The sequence below is a fragment of the Drepanopeziza brunnea genome (genome assembly GCF_022702325.1).
Source record: "Drepanopeziza brunnea f. sp. 'multigermtubi' strain 214-2 chromosome Unknown ctg16, whole genome shotgun sequence".
In the NCBI taxonomy this organism is placed as follows: Eukaryota; Fungi; Ascomycota; class Leotiomycetes; order Helotiales; family Drepanopezizaceae; genus Drepanopeziza; species Drepanopeziza brunnea.
The window spans coordinates 337,300-357,190 of record NW_027094079.1 but is presented as its reverse complement, the minus strand read 5'-3'; the positions used below and the strand labels follow the sequence as shown (position 1 = coordinate 357,190).

The 19,891-nt window shown below is 50.2% G+C and overlaps 8 protein-coding genes across 8 annotated transcripts; 4 read left to right on the top strand and 4 right to left on the bottom strand.

Moving 5' to 3' along the window:
• Window positions 1-322: 322 nt before the first annotated feature.
• L3040_008536 (uncharacterized protein) lies at window positions 323-2,394 on the top strand (the record flags this gene model as incomplete). The annotated part of the gene is made up of 4 exons (XM_007293556.2): window positions 323-467; window positions 547-628; window positions 681-1,650; window positions 1,696-2,394. The coding sequence occupies 4 exons, from the start codon at window positions 323-325 to the stop codon at window positions 2,392-2,394; spliced, it is 1,896 nt and encodes a 631-aa protein (XP_007293618.2).
• A 1,449-nt stretch (window positions 2,395-3,843) lies between these two features.
• Window positions 3,844-10,027, bottom strand: L3040_008535 (uncharacterized protein; the record flags this gene model as incomplete). The annotated part of the gene is made up of 2 exons (XM_007293555.1): window positions 3,844-4,314; window positions 4,370-10,027. 2 exons carry the CDS (start codon window positions 10,025-10,027, stop codon window positions 3,844-3,846), a joined length of 6,129 nt encoding a protein of 2,042 aa, XP_007293617.1.
• A 232-nt stretch (window positions 10,028-10,259) lies between these two features.
• Window positions 10,260-11,249, top strand: L3040_008534 (uncharacterized protein; the record flags this gene model as incomplete). Its single annotated transcript, XM_007293554.2, has 3 exons — window positions 10,260-10,461; window positions 10,512-10,574; window positions 10,633-11,249. 3 exons carry the CDS (start codon window positions 10,260-10,262, stop codon window positions 11,247-11,249), a joined length of 882 nt encoding a protein of 293 aa, XP_007293616.2.
• A 304-nt stretch (window positions 11,250-11,553) lies between these two features.
• On the bottom strand, window positions 11,554-11,903 carry L3040_008533 (uncharacterized protein; the record flags this gene model as incomplete). Its single annotated transcript, XM_007293553.1, has 2 exons — window positions 11,554-11,781; window positions 11,874-11,903. The coding sequence occupies 2 exons, from the start codon at window positions 11,901-11,903 to the stop codon at window positions 11,554-11,556; spliced, it is 258 nt and encodes an 85-aa protein (XP_007293615.1).
• A 511-nt stretch (window positions 11,904-12,414) lies between these two features.
• On the top strand, window positions 12,415-13,191 carry L3040_008532 (uncharacterized protein; the record flags this gene model as incomplete). Its single annotated transcript, XM_007293552.1, has 3 exons — window positions 12,415-12,430; window positions 12,490-12,505; window positions 12,567-13,191. 3 exons carry the CDS (start codon window positions 12,415-12,417, stop codon window positions 13,189-13,191), a joined length of 657 nt encoding a protein of 218 aa, XP_007293614.1.
• Window positions 13,192-13,366: 175 nt separating this feature from the next.
• On the bottom strand, window positions 13,367-13,934 carry L3040_008531 (uncharacterized protein; the record flags this gene model as incomplete). The annotated part of the gene is made up of 2 exons (XM_007293551.1): window positions 13,367-13,631; window positions 13,711-13,934. 2 exons carry the CDS (start codon window positions 13,932-13,934, stop codon window positions 13,367-13,369), a joined length of 489 nt encoding a protein of 162 aa, XP_007293613.1.
• A 269-nt stretch (window positions 13,935-14,203) lies between these two features.
• L3040_008530 (uncharacterized protein) lies at window positions 14,204-15,493 on the top strand (the record flags this gene model as incomplete). Its single annotated transcript, XM_007293550.1, has 2 exons — window positions 14,204-14,325; window positions 14,371-15,493. 2 exons carry the CDS (start codon window positions 14,204-14,206, stop codon window positions 15,491-15,493), a joined length of 1,245 nt encoding a protein of 414 aa, XP_007293612.1.
• Window positions 15,494-17,957: 2,464 nt separating this feature from the next.
• Window positions 17,958-19,513, bottom strand: L3040_008529 (uncharacterized protein; the record flags this gene model as incomplete). The annotated part of the gene is made up of 8 exons (XM_066157099.1): window positions 17,958-17,987; window positions 18,100-18,256; window positions 18,330-18,438; window positions 18,517-18,735; window positions 18,849-18,993; window positions 19,057-19,092; window positions 19,271-19,323; window positions 19,468-19,513. The coding sequence occupies 8 exons, from the start codon at window positions 19,511-19,513 to the stop codon at window positions 17,958-17,960; spliced, it is 795 nt and encodes a 264-aa protein (XP_066010366.1).
• Between the last annotated feature and the right edge of the window lie 378 nt (window positions 19,514-19,891).

The window sequence follows — 19,891 nt, the reverse complement described above, 5'->3', positions numbered from 1 at the left end:
CTCTCATCCTGTCATCTCCCATTCTCTGCCCGACCGACATCAAAACCCTTAATTTCAACTCACCCTCGACATCACTTATACTCCTTGCCCCCGACCACCACTCGCGTCTAATCGTCGCCTTCATCAAACCCCTCTAGTGACCGCGCCCTCATCATCCATCAATCTCCTCCTCTGCGGATCCTGCGGATTGCGATCGCACCCCTTGAGCTGGTCGCAATATTCTTCTTGATTAGGATCCGCCCGTCTGTGTATTAACCCCAACCCCCCCAGTTTGCGGCTCTCGAAACTCCACCGCGATCGCGACCGCGACGACCCAACTATCATGTCAATGTACAACCCCCATCGCGGTCTGGGACCTGCGCCTGGCGGACCTGGAGCCCAGAATGCTCGGCTGAATGAGCTTCTGGACGGCGTGCGAGCCGAGTTCGAGACCCAGGCGCGCTCCAGCCAGGAGTTCGAACACGCAAGTAAGTGATCAATCAGTCCGAAGCCTCCAGCGGCATCGCAGGGCTTGCACGCACACTCGGGCTAACCGCCTATCCCCAGTGTCGGCACAGATCAACGAGCTTCATACGATCAGAGAAAAGGTCTATGCGATGGAACAGGCCCACATCGCGATCAAGCAAAAGTAAGAGAGGCACCCAACAATCCTGTCAGGTGGGATATGCTGACCCGGCCAGCTACGATGAAGAGATCAAGCGTCTGCATCGCGAACTTGAGGCCCGAGGAGGCAACCCCCGCGCCCTGGGTGGTCCTCCCCAGAACCCGTCTTCGCAAGCACCACCCCCAGCCATCGGCCATGGTCCCAGCAACCTTTTTGGTGGTATAATGGCCGGGCAGGGAGGACAAGGAGCACCCGGTCTGGCGCCTCCTCAACAACAGCAGCAACAGCAGCAGCAGCAACAACAACAACAACAGCAGCAGCAGCAGCAGCAGCAGCAACAACAACAGCAGCAGCAGCAACAGCAGCAGCAACAGCCAGATCAACACGGTCCTCCGCAGCATCAGATGCCCCAACCTCCCGGACCGCCAAGCCTCCAGGGTCCTCCTCCACCTCCACCACAACAGGCCCCTTTCCAGGGCGGGTATCCGGGCATTGGACCCAATGGTTACACTCAACCTCCTCCCAACACCGCCTCGCCCGGTGCCGGTAAAGGCAGACCCTTGAACCGGGGCCCAGGTGGACCAGCGACGCCCCAATTGAACCAGCCCATGCCATACCCAGACCCGAGATCTGTCGCGTCGCCTCAAGTTGGCCACCCAGTGCCAAACCAGCATGGGGCGCAGTTCCGAGTCGGGAATGCCCTCGCTGAGCTCGATCTCGAGCGCCTCCCAGCACACCAAAAGAAGGTCGAGGCGGACTGGTTCGCCATCTTCAACCCCGAGGTTCCGCGCGTGCTCGATGTGGATCTCCTCCACACCCTGCAGCACGAGAGCGTCGTCTGCTGTGTCAGGTTCAGTCACGACGGAAAATATGTCGCGACGGGTTGCAACCGTTCCGCTCAGATCTTCGATGTCAGTTCGGGAGCCAAGATCTGTATCCTGCAGGACGAGTCGGTCGATTCCATTGGCGATCTCTACATCCGAAGTGTCTGTTTCAGTCCCGATGGCAGATATCTCGCTACCGGAGCCGAGGACAAGTTGATCCGAGTAAGTAGTTGCCGCTCGCGTCACCGATTAGGCTAACATCTGCAGGTCTGGGATATTGCGAACAGAACGATCCGAAACACCTTCGCCGGTCACGAGCAAGACATCTACTCCCTGGACTTTGCTCGTGATGGCCGCACTATCGCTTCTGGCAGCGGCGACCGAACGGTCCGCCTGTGGGATATCGAGGCTGGTCAGAATGTCCTCACGCTCAGCATCGAAGACGGCGTCACGACCGTGGCCATCTCGCCCGACACCAAGTACGTCGCAGCTGGGTCCCTCGACAAAAGTGTTCGCGTCTGGGATGCCAATACCGGCTACCTCGTCGAGCGTCTCGAGGGTCCCGACGGCCACAAGGACTCGGTCTACTCGGTCGCTTTCGCCCCCAACGGCAAGGACCTGGTCTCTGGCTCCCTGGACAAGACGATCAAGATGTGGGAGCTCGTTGCCCCCCGCGGCCAACACCCCAGCAACGCGCCCAAAGGTGGCCGCTGCATCAAGACCTTTGAGGGCCACAAGGACTTTGTGCTCTCCGTCGCGCTCACCCCCGACGGAGCATGGGTTCTCTCCGGCTCCAAGGACCGCGGCGTCCAGTTCTGGGACCCGAGAACGGGCAACACACAACTCATGTTGCAGGGTCACAAGAACTCTGTCATTAGCGTGGCGCCGAGCCCGAGTGGGGGCAGCTTTGCGACTGGATCTGGGGACATGAGGGCCAGGATCTGGACTTACAAGCCGTATCCTTGAATCGCTGATAGGTGGGGGAGAAATGAGGGAATCTGAGATTCATTCTTGGGATGACTTTCATGGCGAAAGGCAATGAATGATTGGCGTTGGGGCTTGGGTGTTCTTGTGACCAGGCTGACGAATGCTGTATGGCTGGGTGGCTGGGTTTTCTTTTTGTGGGCTGAAGGGTGGAGGCCTGGAACGAAATCCATGTGTGAATTTTCGGCCGTCGTTTCACGTATAGTGGTAAAGGATTGTCGATAGGGGGTGGGTGGACATGATTGTGGGGGAGCGTGGGGATCGATTGGTAGGCTGGTTGTATGAGCGCGGGGACGGTATAAGTAAGCTAGAGTATACAGCAAAAATGGAAGAGTGTTCTTATTCATGAGACCAAGTCTGAGCAAAGCCACCTGGACGCTGTTCGGCTCAGCTGGGAAATGTGCGGTGTGAAAGCGCGCAACCGTCCGGAACTCAGCACGCCCGGCCGACAGGGCATTTCCTCGACTGGGTCGACCCAGCGAAGGAGAAGCAGCGTGATAAGGCAAGGCCCGACGACCACGGGCAGGAGGAAGACCTGATTAGCTTGACACTACGGTACACCCACTACTGCATCAGGGCAAAAATGCTACAAGGGGGCTGGCTGGCTGGCTTTTGAAAGGCGAGGCGAGGCGAGGCGAGGCAAATCAAGTCATGATATATACACACGTACATATATGTATATCTTATATATATAGAGAGAGAGAGAGATAGAGAGAAGGGGGAAGGGGGAAGGGGGGAGGGGGAAGGGGGGTCGGGGGTGTGTGTATGCGTGTGTATGTATGTGTGTATGTATGTGTGTATGTATGTGTGTGAGAGAGTGAGAGAGAGAGAGAGAGAGAGAGAACCTACAAAGAAGGTCTCAATCACGCGTAGAATCTGAATGTATAAGGAGAAGAAGAAGAAGAAGAAGAAGAAGAAGAAGAAGAAGAAGAAGAAGAAAGGTATTCATTTGCAAGACTTTAGTTGTGAGGTGGAGAGTGAGGGGGATGTTGTGTTTTGTTGTGTTTTGTTGTATTTAGATTTAGGGGACAGGCAAGCAGACAGGTAGGCAGGCAGGTAGACAGGTAGACAGGCAGACAGGCAGACATGAGAGGGAATTATGTTCCGTTGAGGAATCGAGGAGGGATGGAGGAATAGGTAGGTAGGTAAAGAAAAGATCACGTCGCCACTTTAACCTACCTGTATGATAGATACGTAGAACGATTGACGGCTACGGATGAGGAAATGTCGACGAAACAACCAGTCGAAACGAGGAGGGTAGGTAGTTACTCCGAGGCAGCCAGAATCATTCATGACAGCGATGATTAGCATGCACATTTGATCAAGAATAAAATACAGTACAATTGGTCTGTAACTTATAAGGGTATACAATCATCTCCGATTCCCCTTTGAGCAACACAGATTCATCCATGCTTCCGTCTCCGCCCTGGTTCAGCCTCCAAAGTCCATCCTCAGGGCGATACTCGGCTCCCCGCTGCCCTGCTCCGTATCTTGCACCACCTTCTGCCGTCCCTTCAGAATAACACTCTCCATGAAGCCCTTCTGCTCCACACTCAACCCGCCCACCACATTCCGAAACGCCCCCTGGTCGCTGCCCGCAAGATCCAGTAACCGAGCACTCGTCTCCTTGTACACGCCTTCGCCTTCACTGCCGGCTCTCGCGAGCAGCATCGGCATAACCACTGACATGGCGATTGCTTTTTGAGGAGCGGGGAGGGAGACAGTGTATAATACAAGGGCGTGAGTAATAAGAGCGCGGGCAGATTCTGGGTCTTCGGCGCCGGTCGAGGTGGTGAAGGCTATGAGGCGTGGGAGCAGGTAGCGGGCGATGCTTTGGTCAGCAGGGGTTTTGGGAGAAAAAAGGAGGAGAGTGCGGATGCAGCCTGCGGCGACCTTTGCAGTCTGTTTTTTCACTCTAGTTAGCATAAATTCGAGAGGAAGCGATAGGGATATGTACCATGCGATCACTTAGACAGTCAATGAGTTCGTCTAAGTAGCGCGTGACAAGAGGCTCGCTGGCCGACATGTAGTTTACGCCGCTGGTGAGAAGGACGGTTGATGCTAGAAGAGTGTTCTTGACACAGGGAAGAGAAGATTCTGATTCTCGTTTTTGGGCATGAAGATAGATGGATAGGAAACGCTTCAGACATCCTTGAACTTGGAAAATGCTGGCGTCCGGCTTCCCGTTCTTCTTTGGGGGTGAGATGCTGGTCATGAATCGCTTCAATATCGGAAGGGATTGTGGAACGACTACTGCCTGACAACTTGCCGTGCCCATAATGGTGGCGAAAATGTGGATGATGCAGGCGTGGAGGTCCGTTTTGATAATCGAGGGGAAGACTTCGGCGGCATCAACGAGGGCGTTCAGAGAGGTGCGAACAAGACTGACAGCTTCGTCTGTTAATTGTTGACGAGTAGCTTGCCTAGCTTCGATAAGATTCGGGAGAAGGCCCGCGAGCACAAGAACGATGATGCGAGTCAATTCAAATAGCTGCTCAATATCTTCGGACAAATCACCGTCTTCTTTGTCGGAAGCTTTCGTCGCAGAAGGGTGAGAGATACAAAGTCCCCGTGCAATCTGTACGATAACACCCTGCACATCCAAGCCCTCGGTGAGGACAAGTCGATCAAGTAGATCCATAGTCTCGGAAAATATTGCTTCTCGATAAATGGCATTACCTGAGACACTGGGGTGCAAGATCTTCTTGAGCGCTTGGAGGATCTCGAGTGTCTGCTCTTTAGTGGCGAGAGCATCGTTCCCTGGTCGAGCAACGAGGGCCTCAAAAGCGATGCCGAACAAGACGAAGAAGAAAGCCACGGGCTCGTCGCGGTAGTTGATATCATTACCCTTGGAATGGCCATTCGTATTGGGAGCATCCGCCTCCTTGCCATCAAGTGCATCAAAGACAAATTCGCTGTCTTGCTCAATAAGACTGGCAATGGCATCTACAAGCTTGAGCCAAGAGTCTTGGTAGAATTTGAGTAGGGTCTCCCGGTTCAAGGCAGCATAGATAGTATCCAGACTTCCTGATAGGGATGGAGGGCCAAGACTCATGCTGATATCTGGCTCGAATCTAAGTCGAGCAAATTCTCTCAAAGAGGCGAGCCAGAGTGGAGTGAGAGTTCCGATATATGGCTTCAGAACATCGACAAGGTAGAGCTGCTCGGTACTTGCCACTTGAAGCTCAGCCCAGCCGGAATAGACAGCCATCTTTACCATAACTTGGGCATTGGAGCTGAGTCCTTTCAAGTCTCCAATTGATTGTACTTCAGACTCAGTCGAGAAGTTCTCAAGAGCAGTGACAAGAGTCTTGAGGATACGCCCCATTCGATCAACATCGGTAACGATTCCAGTCGCGATGAAAGCAGCGCAGACATTAACAGCTTCAGACGCCAGCTCTGGCGAAGAGTCGGCCGCAAAAGCAGGAGTGAGGGCGGAACTAATTTGAGCTTGGTACTGCTCCAGAAGGGGCGCTTCGGCAAAATCAGGATCGGGTGTCCTGCCAAACATCTTTAGGACCGCATCGATGATTTTCAACCCCCAGACTCGAAGCTCTACAACATTGGATGTCGAGGCAGAGAAGGCCATGCGAATGACATCTGCGATCTTGCGCTGCAGAGCCATCTGTGCCGGCGATGGCTCGTCAGCATCGGGTGGCGTTGCTTTGCTGACAATCGCGAACATTTCGGCTAAACAGCTCATGGCAAAAGTACGGACTTGCCAGCGCAACGGCTCCTGGCCTGATTCCGCCGCGTTTGCTCCATCATCCTTCGCGGCTCCGGCTGAAGCAGCAAAACCAGCCACTTCTTCGTCTTGCAGGTCCGGCATCGCACTGGCCTTGGCAGTTGGTGCAATGGTTTCCGCAGCTTTCGATCGGGTCATCGTCAAGACGGTCTGGCATCTTTGTAGCCATCGTGCGGTGTCGGTCAGACAGGATTGGCCGAGCCAGTTCCGAATAACGTTCCTGATGCCATCGTGATCTGGGGCTGAGTCCAGAGCTAGCCATAACTGGTCCTCGAAACCTGCCTCTGCGGCCTTTACGACATCTTCAGAATTTCGCTTCATCAAGTTGTACAGACCGTCAATCGCGATGTCTCTCAAATCTGGAAACTCAGAGTTGAGGTCTTTTTGTAAAAGAACAACGTAGTCTGCAAATACCATATGGCCAGGAGCATATAGAGCAAGATGCTCGAGGCACCGAAGACTCCCTCCTTGGATCAACTGATTATCCTCCTCTTGGAATTGGCCAACAAGAGTGTAAATAAGTTCTCTGGGTTTGCTCATGTCTTGCAAATCCGGACCCAGCACATTGACTAAAGAGTCTACACATTGAGCTATGACGACCGTCGTCGACAGCTCCAGCTCCAGATTTGATGTCGCAACTGATGCGACTTCCTGGTTATGTGTATCTCCAACATACAATTGACCGATCATACCAAGAGTGCTGGTGACATAGCCCGAGAAATTCAAGCCTGCGGAATCCGCCACGCCGGATAGCGCTGCCAGTGCCCAGAAGTGGACGGTCGGATGTGGATCATTACACAGGGACATCAGTATCCCAAGGATAGTCTTGAGATGAAATCCAGCTGCCATGCTACCAACCTGGGAATGGATAGCGCCAAGTGCCATGGCACAACCAGCTCTTGCGCTTGGCTCACGGTTCCCGACGATTGTGTCGACGAGGTATTTGATCTCGCCATTCGTGAACGAATTTCCAGAACTATTGCAGAGCCGAGCTAGAGCTTGGTACCCAATACTCCGAACGTACTGATCTGGGTGGATGACAAACGTATGCAATATCTCTTGCATGAGCTTCTCTACAGCAGGGTTTGTCAGGTCTCCAGCAGGTGACTGTGTCTCCCTTACAGCAACTTTCAGGGTGCTGAAAAGTGCAGTTGCAATGTTGACATTCATCGCAGCTTTCCGGCCAGGATCTCGTTGCAAGGAACCGGCAGACATGAAGGTGGCTACTTGCTCTAGGATGCTTTCTTGGATTTTAGGTGGTGTCACAGGGAACGCGATCGCAAATAGTTTGATGGCGATGTTGACGACTTCAGTAGCTGGTGGATCGGGCATAGCGTCCCCTTTTCCTATTTCACCTAGGTATAGCGCCAATGAATCGTGTTCTAGCGAATTGCAAATTGGAGACTGTAAGACGCTCGCAATCGCACCATCGGAGCCACTTTCCTTCATCCAGTCATCCTGAGTAGCACTCTCGTGCTGGCCTGCCAGACGCTGGACCTGGAAAGCCCGGACTAGGCCCGTAACACCAAAGCCGCAGTTATCACCCACGTCCCAGACTGTCTCGAAGTTCCCTGCAGAACTCGCAATGGATGTGCTCAGGGAACTTGGAGTGTAATTTTCCGGGTCCGCGAAGAAATACACCGCGAGGGTAAGGAGATTGGATTGTAGTAAAGTCTCACTCCCGCCAGGGGGACTGAGAGTCACGAGTTTTGCGTAGCACTGGAGAACTCGTCGTTGCACCATGAGATCCAAATCGAGAAGCTGCAGGGACGGGAAAAGGCGTTGCGTGATATCTTCTGTAGTCTTTTTGGAAGGCAGACTCTTCAAGAACGCTGATGTGTTTTGGAGCATGGCGGCTATGCGCTTGGAGACATCCACAGTCAACAGCCTACTGTTGAATTGGAGGAAAGCCAAGATCGAGCCCAGGGCGCATTCTCTCACATGGGTGAGAAAAGAAGATTCGAGATAGCTACGCTGCGAGGTGTTATCCTTTGCCAGAGGTTTTGGGAGAGCATTCTTCCACAAAAGTAAAAGTTGCGAGAGATGTATCTTGACGAAATTTGGTCCTAATGACATGAGACCTCCAATCAAAATCCAGGCCACTTGGATCTGGGTACTGGATATTCGTAATTCTGACTTGCTACTTGACTTGAGCAGACCTGTGGCAAGCGACAAGACACGACTGTTGACATCGACGGAGCCGTAAAGGGGTTGAAGCGGTGCTGTGCTGATCATCGCAGACAGTCCATTCGCATAGCCAACACATCGCCGCGGAGAATTTCTTCCTGTAGTGAGAAGCGTCAATTCTCGGTTAACGCTATTCATGCAAATGGTGAGGCAAGGCAGCAGCTGCTGGGGACAAGCGAGCGTAAATGTTCGGAGACAGAACGAAGTGTACACTTGGACTGTGTAACTCGGATGCTGGAGAACTTGCAACAAGCCATCTCGACAATTATCCGCAAACGCATTCGATGCGGACCCAAGCGTCTTGATTAGAGAAGCTAGCGCGCTCAAGACCGCAATCAAAGCATGCTTCCCAGGCTCGGCCCGCTCCTTGATGACCTGCGGATAGTTCTTCAGGATATCGTTGATCAAGGATTTTGCAGCATCAATTTGGCCCGGTTGTCCCAAAATCGTTTGCCCAATAACGTCTTCAAGAATTATCTGCACGAATTTTCGGGTACTGAGGAGCCGATATCGGTTACTCGTTATATTTGGGTGGCTCAAAACATCAATGGTCAAGCTGTCCACAATTTTCATGTAGTTCGTCTCCACGTTCCTCTCGCTCAAGCTCTTGAATATCCTCGTGTAGCAGACAGCTATTCCGGCTCTGGACCTAGTACTTGTCGAGCTCTTGACATAAAACGTTGACAGTTGTTTCAAAATCTCCGGCAAGGTAAAAGCGAGGACGTGGCTCTTTTTCAGCCCAGGACTTTCTGGAGACTGCATTTCCTCGTCGTCATCCAACTTTTTGGTACTGGTCCTCTTGGGCTTTTTAATCTTCGGCATTTGAGCCTCATGCGCCGATTCCTCCGAATGATTCTTGACCAAGGCCTCCGCCAAACACTCTCCCGCCGCTTGGCGTACAAGGGGGCTCGGCGAGTCGATCGTCTTGAACAGCGTAGATTTGAGATTGTCAAAATCGGTCGAATTTTCGAAATAGACCGTATATTTCGAGAATGTCTTCAAACACTGACATGCCGCCATTTGTACCAGCGCAGACTTATCAGCAGCAGCAACAGTCCTGGCCTGCTTCCACACGTCCCTGGCAATACTTTCGTCCATGCTGCCTTGAATCATCTTCACGACTTTACCTAGGGCCTTGAAAACCGCAGCTCTTAACCCTGCGTTGTTCGCCGCAGGCTTCAAAAGTTTCAAGAGGGCTGAGCATGCCAGTGAATGCAGGCCAATAGCGCTGTCCCCAGCTGCACCAAAAACATCTCCCAGACAGTAAACAGCTGCCTGTTTCGTCCGCAAATCGGCCTCTGTCTTTGCCTTGCCGCTGCTGATGATATTGACTAAATCGTTGATGCTCTCAAACAGCAGCTTCCGGTCCCCCTTCCCGAGTACATGCGCAAAGCACCGCCCAAGGTTATTCCGTATCACTCTCGTTGGTGGCGGCGCATTCAAGTTAAGGATTTGCATAAACTCCCTTTTGAGATAGAGCTGCTGCGCGGTGCAGTCGTCCGGCTCGAGGCTTTCGACATGTTTGGTGAGAGAGGAGACGAATGTCAGGAGGTATATGTCCTGCTGCTCTGAGGGCAAGGCTTGCAGCTTCTTGATGTCGAGTTCGGGGTTGGTTGAGGGCTCGCGGAGTGTGGGCGCCGAGGGATTGCCATAGTGGGAGCTGGGCCGCGGAGTCGAGGACATTGACAAGTCGGCTTGGAAGTGGTGCACGATGGGGGAATCTGATGTGTGTTGAGTGAGGGCTTGTCTCCTATTTCTTGATTCGAGGAGCAGGAAGTATCTCTAATCTGTTGAACTTCGGCAAATCAGCGGCCGGAGCGTTGGGAGGATTAATTTTGCTTCCGGGAACCGATACATGTGGATGGACAGTGAGTGCTCAGAGAAGATCTGCTAATAGTCACATACTACACACAGTATGTCTGCGACGTCTAGAGGCCTTCGGTCATTCGTATCTCGAGAAGTCTCAGTTTGTTCACGATGTCTCTTCTCCACCAGCTCATCTGTTCTATCAGGCCACAACAGATGGTCAAAGATCAAGCACGACAAAGGTGCTGTAGACGCAAAGAAGAATGTGCAGCGCTCTATATTCTCGAGAGAGATAGCTTTGGCATCTAAGCGTATGGTTCAAATCTCCACTGTCCCAACTATCCACTGAACCCAATGGCAGTGTACGGTGGGGATCCAAATATGAACCCTCGACTAGCAGCTATCCTAGTCAACGCAAAGAAAGGTACATAATGTTAGAATCCCTCAGATTACGAAGCCGATCGGAGTCTCACACATACTAGCTGGCTTTCCCAAAGCCTCCATGGAATCGGCCATCGCGCGAGGCCAAGGGAAATCCGCCACCGGCGCTGCCCTCGAGAACTTCACACTCGAAGTCATCGTGCCCCCCACGGTCGCCATGATCATCGAAACCGAGACCGACAACAAGGCGCGCACGATGATGGACCTGCGACACCTGGTGAAAGTGCATGGCGGCACTGTAACACCCACCACCTACCTCTTCCAAAAGAGAGGACGTGTAGCGTTCTCCGCCGACGATGGGAAGACCAGCGTCGACGATGTGTTGGACGATGCTATTGAAGCTGGAGCGGAGGATGTTGAGGCTGATGATGATGGTGGCATTGTCGTGTGGACGGAGCCGAATCGGACGACGGCCGCGGCAAATGCGCTGCACAAGAGCCATGGGTTGAAGGTAGAGAGTGCGGATATCATCTGGGATGCCAATGAGGATACGAAAGTTCCGCTGGATGGAGAACATATGGATGCTGTGAAAGGGTTGAGTGCGCTATTAGATGCGTTGCAGGATAATCCGAACGTGCAGGGTGTGTATGCCAACGCTGCGCAAGGAAGCTTGACGGACGAAGTCTGGGAGGAATTGGTTGGGAAGTTGGATGCATAGACGAAGATCGTGTGATGGATGTATTTACCAGTTGTATAGTATTGTACAAAAGCTATGAATGGATACCAATCTTCTTCTCTAGTTGGTTCCTAGACTTCGGAAAAGAGTGGTGCTTGTGCCACGATCCTGAACGCCTTCAATGCATAACGAACGCCCGTTCTAATGTCTCTCTCCCAAAGATGCCATCCTCAAATTCAATCCGCGCCAGTCATTCCAAGCTAGAGCCCTAGACAACCTCAATTCCTTTTGAGCCCTTTCTCGCTTTGTATTGCAGCCGCTCCAACACCCTGCATCCCATAGACCCTCACGCGCCCTTCCCCCCGACATCTCCACCTTCCTCCAACCTCCGATTCCTCAGCTCCAGCCTCTTCCGCCTCAAGCGTTCCAGCTCGCTGTGAATCTCGTCCTTCTCAAACGGGATGCGGTTCGTCTGTTCCGGCCGGGGCCAGAAGTCCGGCACCGCGAAGCGCTTGTCGAGGTTGATGCCGTAGTAGTACATGAATGCGATCGGGAACATCACGTACAAGCCGAACTGCAAGGTAGGTACAATTATCTCTTGTTAGCGATCATGCAAGAGACGACGAAGGCAAGAGGCAAATTGGAAAGTGAGAAGGGAATATGTACTTTGAAGACTTCCAGATTGGGACCACCCATTTTGCAATTTGTGTGCCCGTTCGTATGGGAAATTTGGCTGGGAGAGCAGTTGGTTTTTTTTTACAAGTAGTTGGGCGGGTGGGAGATCAAAATTATTATGCAATCTCAACTCGTTAGATACCTACAATTGTCAATGCAATTGTTTATGCCTTATATATCAGACCGCAATGATCGTGCTTTGAACAGTCCCCTGTCAAACGTTGTAAACAAAAGCCGAGGCTTGATCGGTTCAAGGAGAGCTTACAGTACCCCACGGCGCTCTTCAACTTCCAACTTCACTCCTTCACAATAACACCCTAGTAGTGTTCTTTTTCCCTAGTTTATAACTTCGTTCGTTTTGCTCAAAGAAACAACGTAAAATGGCTTCAGCAGTGACCCTCGAGTACCAAGGCAAGGTAGCCATCATCACAATCGATAATCAGAAGAAACTCAATGCTTTGACACAAGACCAATACTATGAAATGGCCTGTCATATGAGGGAAGTTGCTACGAGGACGAGATTTTTGTCACTATGTTAACTGCGAAGGGTAAGTTTGGAATTATCGTGTTATTTACATGCGTTCGCTAACCCTTATTCTTTTCCCAGGACGGTTCTTCTCGGCGTAAGTTCATCTACCTCTCGTTGCTTCTGATCAGCAAAATCTCGGTACTAACAAGCTGCAGCGGCGCCGATGTGTCCATTTCCAATGCCCAAGCTCCAGGAACTGACAAATCCCGATATTGGCTTAAAAACTTCGTCTCCAACAACCTCAACATAACCCAAGCCTTTTACACCCACCCTAAAATTCTGGTCACAGCTCTTAATGGACCAGCCGTGGGTCTCTCAGCCGCCCTCATCGCATTCTCAGACTTCATCTACTGCACGTCTTCCGCGTACCTCTTTACCCCCTTCTCCTCCCTCGGCCTCGTAGCCGAAGGAGGCGCCTCCCGCGCTTTCGTGCAGCGTCTCGGCATCAGCAAAGCCAACGAGGCGCTTATCATGAGTAAACGCATCACGGCCAAAGAGCTGCTGCAAGTCGGGTTCGTGAACAAGATCTTTGATCTTGAAAAAGGCGAGGAGGAGAAGATCAGGGGACTGGTGTTGGAGGAGATCGGGAACCGACTTGGGGACCATTTAAATGGGGATAGTATGACGAAAATCAAGGCGTTGATTCGGAAGCCTGAGATTGATGCTATGGACGCGCAGGGTGTGGCGGAGGTATTTGCTGGTTTAGAGAGGTTTAATGCGGGCATTCCGCAAAAGGAGTTTGACAAGATTGCCAGTGGGCAGAAGAGGCATAAACTGTAGGATCTTAGATGAGGGCTTCAGAAAAGAATGATATTGGAAATCTTCATACCGTACGAACCGGGAATCGAGGAAATTCGCTTGTAGGATGCAAATAGTCCAGTCGCATTTATTCGCCGCGACCAACGTGAGACCCCCTTGTCCCAAACGCCCATATGCTTCCCTCGCGGAGGAATCCTCACTTCTGCTCATCGTTCGCATCCCTCTCGGAGTTAGCCCTCAGCTTCTCCTCCTGCTTCTTCCAGTGACTGCCCTCTTCGTAATCCTTGCTGATGCCCAGCGCGCTCCTGAACCGATTGTCTTGCTTAATTTTCGCCTCTGCCAACTCATGCACTTGATGCATCTTCAGTCCCTTCTTCGCTGGTCCATTGCCTTTGTCGCTCTCTCTCATAAGGTTTCTTCTAAGCGCTTCTGTTCGGTCTTCAATTTCGTCTTCGTCAACACTATCATCAGATGTCAATACCGTAGCGAGATCAACGTGAAAGGCATGTAGAGGACGGGAGAATAGGCAGGTATACGGACCCCTCATCTTCCAACAAGTCCCTTAACTCAAACACCTTGAGCTCAATCTCGCGCTTCCGGTCATGCTCCAAGATGTCCTTATCTGGCTGTCTCTGGCGGTGCTTCAAGCTGTCCAGGTCGGTCGAGTATGGCTTGTCGCGGGGTCGGAGATGCGCCAAGTTGCGCTGGACATAGCCCGAGGTACCACTTCCTCTTGGAGTATTGAGACCAACGTTTGAAGACATTTTAGGGCTGTTTTTGTAAGATATGAGACAACGTGATGCTTCGGGGAAGTATCTGAGGGCTGATTTCGCCAGAGGCTAAGGACGATATGGATTGAAGGTTATGGCGGTGAGGGATTAGCGTCGGCAGAATAGTGTCCGCCAATAAATTGCCCCTCTTCACACAATCGCAAGCTCCAATTCCCCAGCATGAACATCCCTCCTACTTGATTTTTTATTTATTCCTGATCACGGAATATACATCTTCACAGATCTATGCAAAATCGTACAAGATGCCAGCAACAGACGCCTCAGCTGGTCCCAGACCAGAACCAGAACCACTTACCAAGCTCCCCTTCGAACCAGTCACCAAGTCACATATATTGAATTGCTCCTACGATTCCTGGCACCCAAAGTACGCTCGCTCCCTCTGAGATCTCCTCATGTCTAATATTCTCAGATACCGCAACTCAGCCCTCAAATCCCGCATCATTCCCCTCACCCCCGCCTTCCTCTCCTACCTTCGCGAAGACGGCATCGTCCTCCCAAGCGAAACACCTACCTTCCCACCCCCATCAACATACAAAGATGACAGTACAATTTCCGACTGGGACGAAGATCCAACACCAGATCCCTCCCTTGTCTTCTCCGCTATTCATCAACAAATCAAAGACACAATCGCTGAGTTCGGTGGTCTCGTCGCCCCGAAGCTTAACTGGTCTGCTCCGAAAGACGCGACATGGATTTCTATGAAGAAGAATAGCATGGAGTGCTCTACACCGAATGACATATACTTGCTCCTCAAATCTTCGGACTTCGTCACTCACGACCTCGAGTACGCTTTCGACGATTGCGCAGAAGACGATACGGTCAAGCAAGAAGATATAAACTACGTTCTTGTTCTACGGAAATGGTTCAGAGTCAATCCATCTTGCGAATTCAGATGCTTCGTAAAGAATAGACGAGTAATCGGGATCTGCCAGCGGGATTTGAATCATTTCGATTTTCTGTTCCCACTGAAAGACAGAATACGCGATACAATACTGGACTATTTCGAGAACACATTGAAGGAATCCTTCCCAGATAAGGACTTTGTTTTTGATATCTATTTACCGAAACCCTATGACAGAGTACGACTGGTAGACATAAATCCCTGGGCACCCCGCACCGATCCTTTACTCTTCTCCTGGTTGGAACTCCTCACGATGCCACTACCCAAACCGCTGCTGGGAATCCCAGATTCAGATTCAACACCTTTAGAAAAATCTAGCGACGAAGACACGACGACTGAGGACGAGGACGCAGAGGAAGTCGCTTGGAAGCCGGAGATGCGGTTAGTGAGGAAAGATGACCCAGAAGCATACAGTTTCGCCAGCCCGCAATATAGTGCGCATAAGCTGCCAAGAGATGTGGTGGATGCGAGTCTGGGTGGTGAAAGCGCGATGAGAGACTTTGCGAATAATTGGAAGGGCATGATGGAGGGGGGTGTGGGTATGCAGGGGCCTGGGGAGGAAAGCGATACCGAGGACGAGGACCGGGTCATGGGATTAATGCGGGAGTGCGCACTAGATGGCGGTAAATGAAATGAAAGCTGCAAGCCATAAGGAATATGTAATTGACCTCACCTCGTCGATTCGAGGGTATCATGCTAAGTGATCTTGAATTAAAGACGGCGGTGTTTTGGCCTAACCTGTCTTTTCAAACCACCAATATCCTCTTGACTTGATACCAATAATGCATAATATAATGTTACGCACCGATAGATCTAAAAACCAATTTTTTTTAAAAAAAACGAAGCAGCTGGTACAGCTGCTTCGCGAATTCAATTCGTGAAAAAACATTCATAATTATCATTGTTATTGTTGATCTCGCTTACGAAGCGAGAGAGCCCCTTTTCATTCCATTTCCTTTGCTATCTCCTCAAACCCCATCCCATCCCATTCCATCCACGCCGGGTAGTGGTGGCGCTAATTGTTGAGTTGAACCAATCTATCCAGCATAGTATCCATTTACTATTATTCATACAGAGGAAGGACATTATGCCATTTTAGCAAAAAGGAGGGAAAATCGAGCAGAAGATCTAGTCGAGCCTAGAAACTGTCTCTTAGCGTTCCCGCCTCTTTTGAAAGATAGCAAGCAAGCCGTTACAAATAAAGAACATTTTCTCTTATTCCTTCTTCGAAATGCTTTTAACAAGCGTGCTGGAAGCACTCCTTCAAGCCCCCTACTCCTAGTCGCTGTGGCTTACACTTGCCTTGCTCCCTGGCTTTCCACCTCATCAAGAGTCTTTCTTCCTGTGATCCATCTTATCCGTCGGGGAAGGGCGCACTTGATGGCAGCCACGCTGCACCACTTTGAATGCTTTCTAGGGCCCTCTTCTATGTAGCTCCTTAGCTTAGCACAGCACGTCGCCATACCCCATGGGAGGTCCCAGGGCGGCAGGCTTCGCCTGCTACCCGCCGGACGTAAATCAATACTACTACTACTACTCCTCCTCCTCCTCCTTATCGGTCCTTTTATCTGAATAATTTAAAAGGCGATTCAGCAACGAAGATAGCTCCGGGTCAAAAATCATGCTATTCCACTTTCGCCGGATAATTTCCGAATCAAATCTCATATAACCTCCAAAAACTCAAAAAAAAAAACAGAAAAAAAAAACCCCCAGAACTCTCTTCTCATCTCGTGTTTAAGTTAGCCTCGTTCATTAAACCCCTTTCTTCAAAGCTCTCTATTTTAAATTTGAGTACAACCCGGTACAAGTACGCGGCCACTATCCCAAGATTTCTTTTCTTTTTCGCAAATCGGTCTCGGCCGACGACGAATACCTCGTGATAAAAAAAAGTATTCCCGAACATTAATCAAGACATTTACCAATAAAAGCATGGATTGTGTCGTGTGTTTATCGTGTTTCGATCGCGGCTCGTAACCTTTACTTATCGTCGAGATGTGCGGAATCGACGTGGAATTTCGAGTAACAGAACGGGTTCTCTTTACGTATTCCGAAAGATAGAGAGCGGTTATCGATCGGGTCGAAAAAAAAAGAAGATAAAAAAAGAAAAGAAAAAAAAAGAAAAGAGGAAGTCGAATTAATTGAAAATAAACCAGAAAAAAAAAACAAGATTAATTGAGAAAGATTTCAAATTCGCCGAGATCGACAACCTCTTTTAATCAATCAATAAATCGGAAAAAAAAAAAAAAAAAAAAAAAAAAAAAAGGGGATTCAATAGTCAAAAGTAAAAAGCTTCGCACAAACTCTATCGTATCCTATCATATCGTAAACCCAAGACCCGTCTTTGAAATGCAAATGCAATATATTACCTATAATATCAAGCAGCGCGGCTGCGATCGTATCGTACCGTATCCCATCCTATCCTATCCTATCCTATCCTATCCTATCGTATCCTATCCTATCCTATCCTATCGAGTCTCTTTTCTTTTTTTTTTTAAAAAAAAAAAAGACAAAAAAAATCGCGAAATATTATCATCGAGTCAGATTAAGACCGGGTCGTAATCGTCGGCTACCTTGATTTGAATTTGTAAAAGATCCCGACATGCAAGTCGGTCGATTAAAATTAAGGTAGCCGAACGTTACCTTCTTCAACAATTTTTTTTTTAAAAAAAAAGTTGCTTCGATTGGATTTTACTTTCAGCGTTTCAGGTTCTCTTTGTCGCAGAAGAGAGAGAGAGAGAGAGAGAGAGAGCTGAAGGTTCGTAGCAGGCATCGCGTATAGCTGAAGACTCGCAGCCTCTTCTCAACAAGCTAACAGATAAATAAATAAATATCTCGCTCGTCAAAAATATACGGCTGAATTCTACGAACGTTCAATCAAGCATGTAGTCTGTCACCTGTCTATCATATAATAAATAAGTTTATAACGAAGTTAAAGACCGATTACCTAGCGAGAAAAGTGAAAGAACTCTCACGTTCCTTGGCTCTACTCCGTATAATTCGCGGTGAGAATTAAGATTTTAATTTTAGGATATAGCACATTTTTTATCTTGAAAAAAGGAAAAGATAACAGAGAAATATTCAAATAATAGCTTCTTTCAGTTGATAACATACCCACCATCCACCACCTAGACGTTTTTTTTTTTTGGATCATTAGCCAGGAGCGTTACAAAACCCAAAACCAATTCAACTCAAACATCCCGGACATCATCAATATTCAATATAAGAAATTAAACTTACGAGAGCGTGCCCCTGCACGAAAGTAGCCTTGCTACTGCATAGGAACAGACAAGCGTCTGCGACCTCCTGCGCGCTCCCCATGCGATCCATCGGCGCAATCGCCACCGCCGACTCTAGCACTTTGGCGAGTGCCGGATCGCCTTTTGTCATGGGCGTTCTGTTGGCGGGGTCAGCTGGGGACGGGATTTGCATCAAGGGGGCCCAGATGAAGGGGGGGAGGGATTGCATACGCGATAACACCTGGACAAACGCAATTGATTCTGATATTGTCCTTCGAGTAGTCGATGGCATCGCTCTTCGTCAGTGAGATGACTGCTGCTTTGGAAGCGCAGTAGGCCGCTATTGCTGTTAGTACACTGATCATCCCATCCCGTCCTCTTCGTGCCTGGATAGTAGTCGGGAGGGATGGAGACTCACGTGCATTCGGCCTCGATACCAGGCCCAACTGACTCGCAATATTCACAATGCTGCCTCTGCTGCCTAATCTTCCATCATGCGTTGGTAATGGTTCCTGCTTCAACATCTGCGTCAGCTCCGCCCTTGATGAGAGCCATGTTCCGCGATAGTTAATGTTGTTGATGAGATCGAAATCGTAGGCGCTTATTGAGGTCGAGCGGTCATTGTTGCCAATTACGCCTGCGAAAGAAATAAGTATCGGTCGTTCGTCTCCCACCCGTCTTCCTCGGATGTAGCATTGGAGATGGTTTTGATGGGTGGTATAGTGGAAACGGGGAGAGGGAGAAACGTACCGGCAGCATTGACGGCATAGTCCACCCTTCCCCATTCGTTGACGGTCGCTTGCACCATGGCCCAGACTTGCTCTTCCTCCAGCATGTCGACCGGGTAGACGAGAATTTCAGCAAAGCTCGAAACTTCCTTCATGTACTTCTCGGTCTTCCATAAGGTCAGATGACTTGCAGGCAGTGGCAAGAAGGTTCAAGAGGTTGTTGGACTGACCTCGACGAGGCCATCGCGATTTTTATCACATATTATCTGCAAGGTCGGGGAGTTTCAGCAAGTGCTCTGCTCTTCTCTGCTCGCCTTGAGTGTCTCGGCAGTAGCTGGCTAGCTGGCGAGCTGGCTAGCTATCTAGCTACCTCTCAGGAGTGAAACTACTCCCCAAACACTAGAAAGGGAGATGGAAGAATTACTGGCCGATGATTTGTCTTACGATTTGCGGACATCCCTCGAGGGCGAACGAGATGGCTACTGCACGTCCGATCCCTTGTTCACAGTCCCGATATCAACATTCTTCCATTAAGCGAAGTAGGTCATTTCATGACCGAAAGGATGAATGAAGACAAGAACGGACGTAAGAAAAGCGGAGGGCCAGCGAAGGCCATTGGGAGATCAGTCAATAAGTCGTACCTGAAGCGGCTCCTGTCACCAAAGCGACGCCGGGGAATAACGTCATACTTGGACGTGGAAGTTGGTGTTTCGGGCCGTTGTTTTTTCCACGCAGGATCTTCGAGGGGGAGAGGTGCAAGGTAAGGAAGAAGGAAGAAGGAAGAAGGAAGAAGGAAGAACGACGATAGGAGATACAAGATACAAGATAGAAGATGGAAGATGGAAGATGGAAAAAGTAGGAAGCCAGAAATGCAGGAACAAGCGCCAGAGTGTACAATGCATGCAACGGGGGGGATCGGGTAAGATTCATCTTTTGAAAAGGGCGAGGACGTGGCTGGTGATTTGGCTTTATTGATAACCGCTTTTACGTTTTCGGTGGAGGATTAGGGGATGGGGCATTGGGGGATTGGGGGATTGGGGACTGGGGGACTGGGGGATGGGGGAT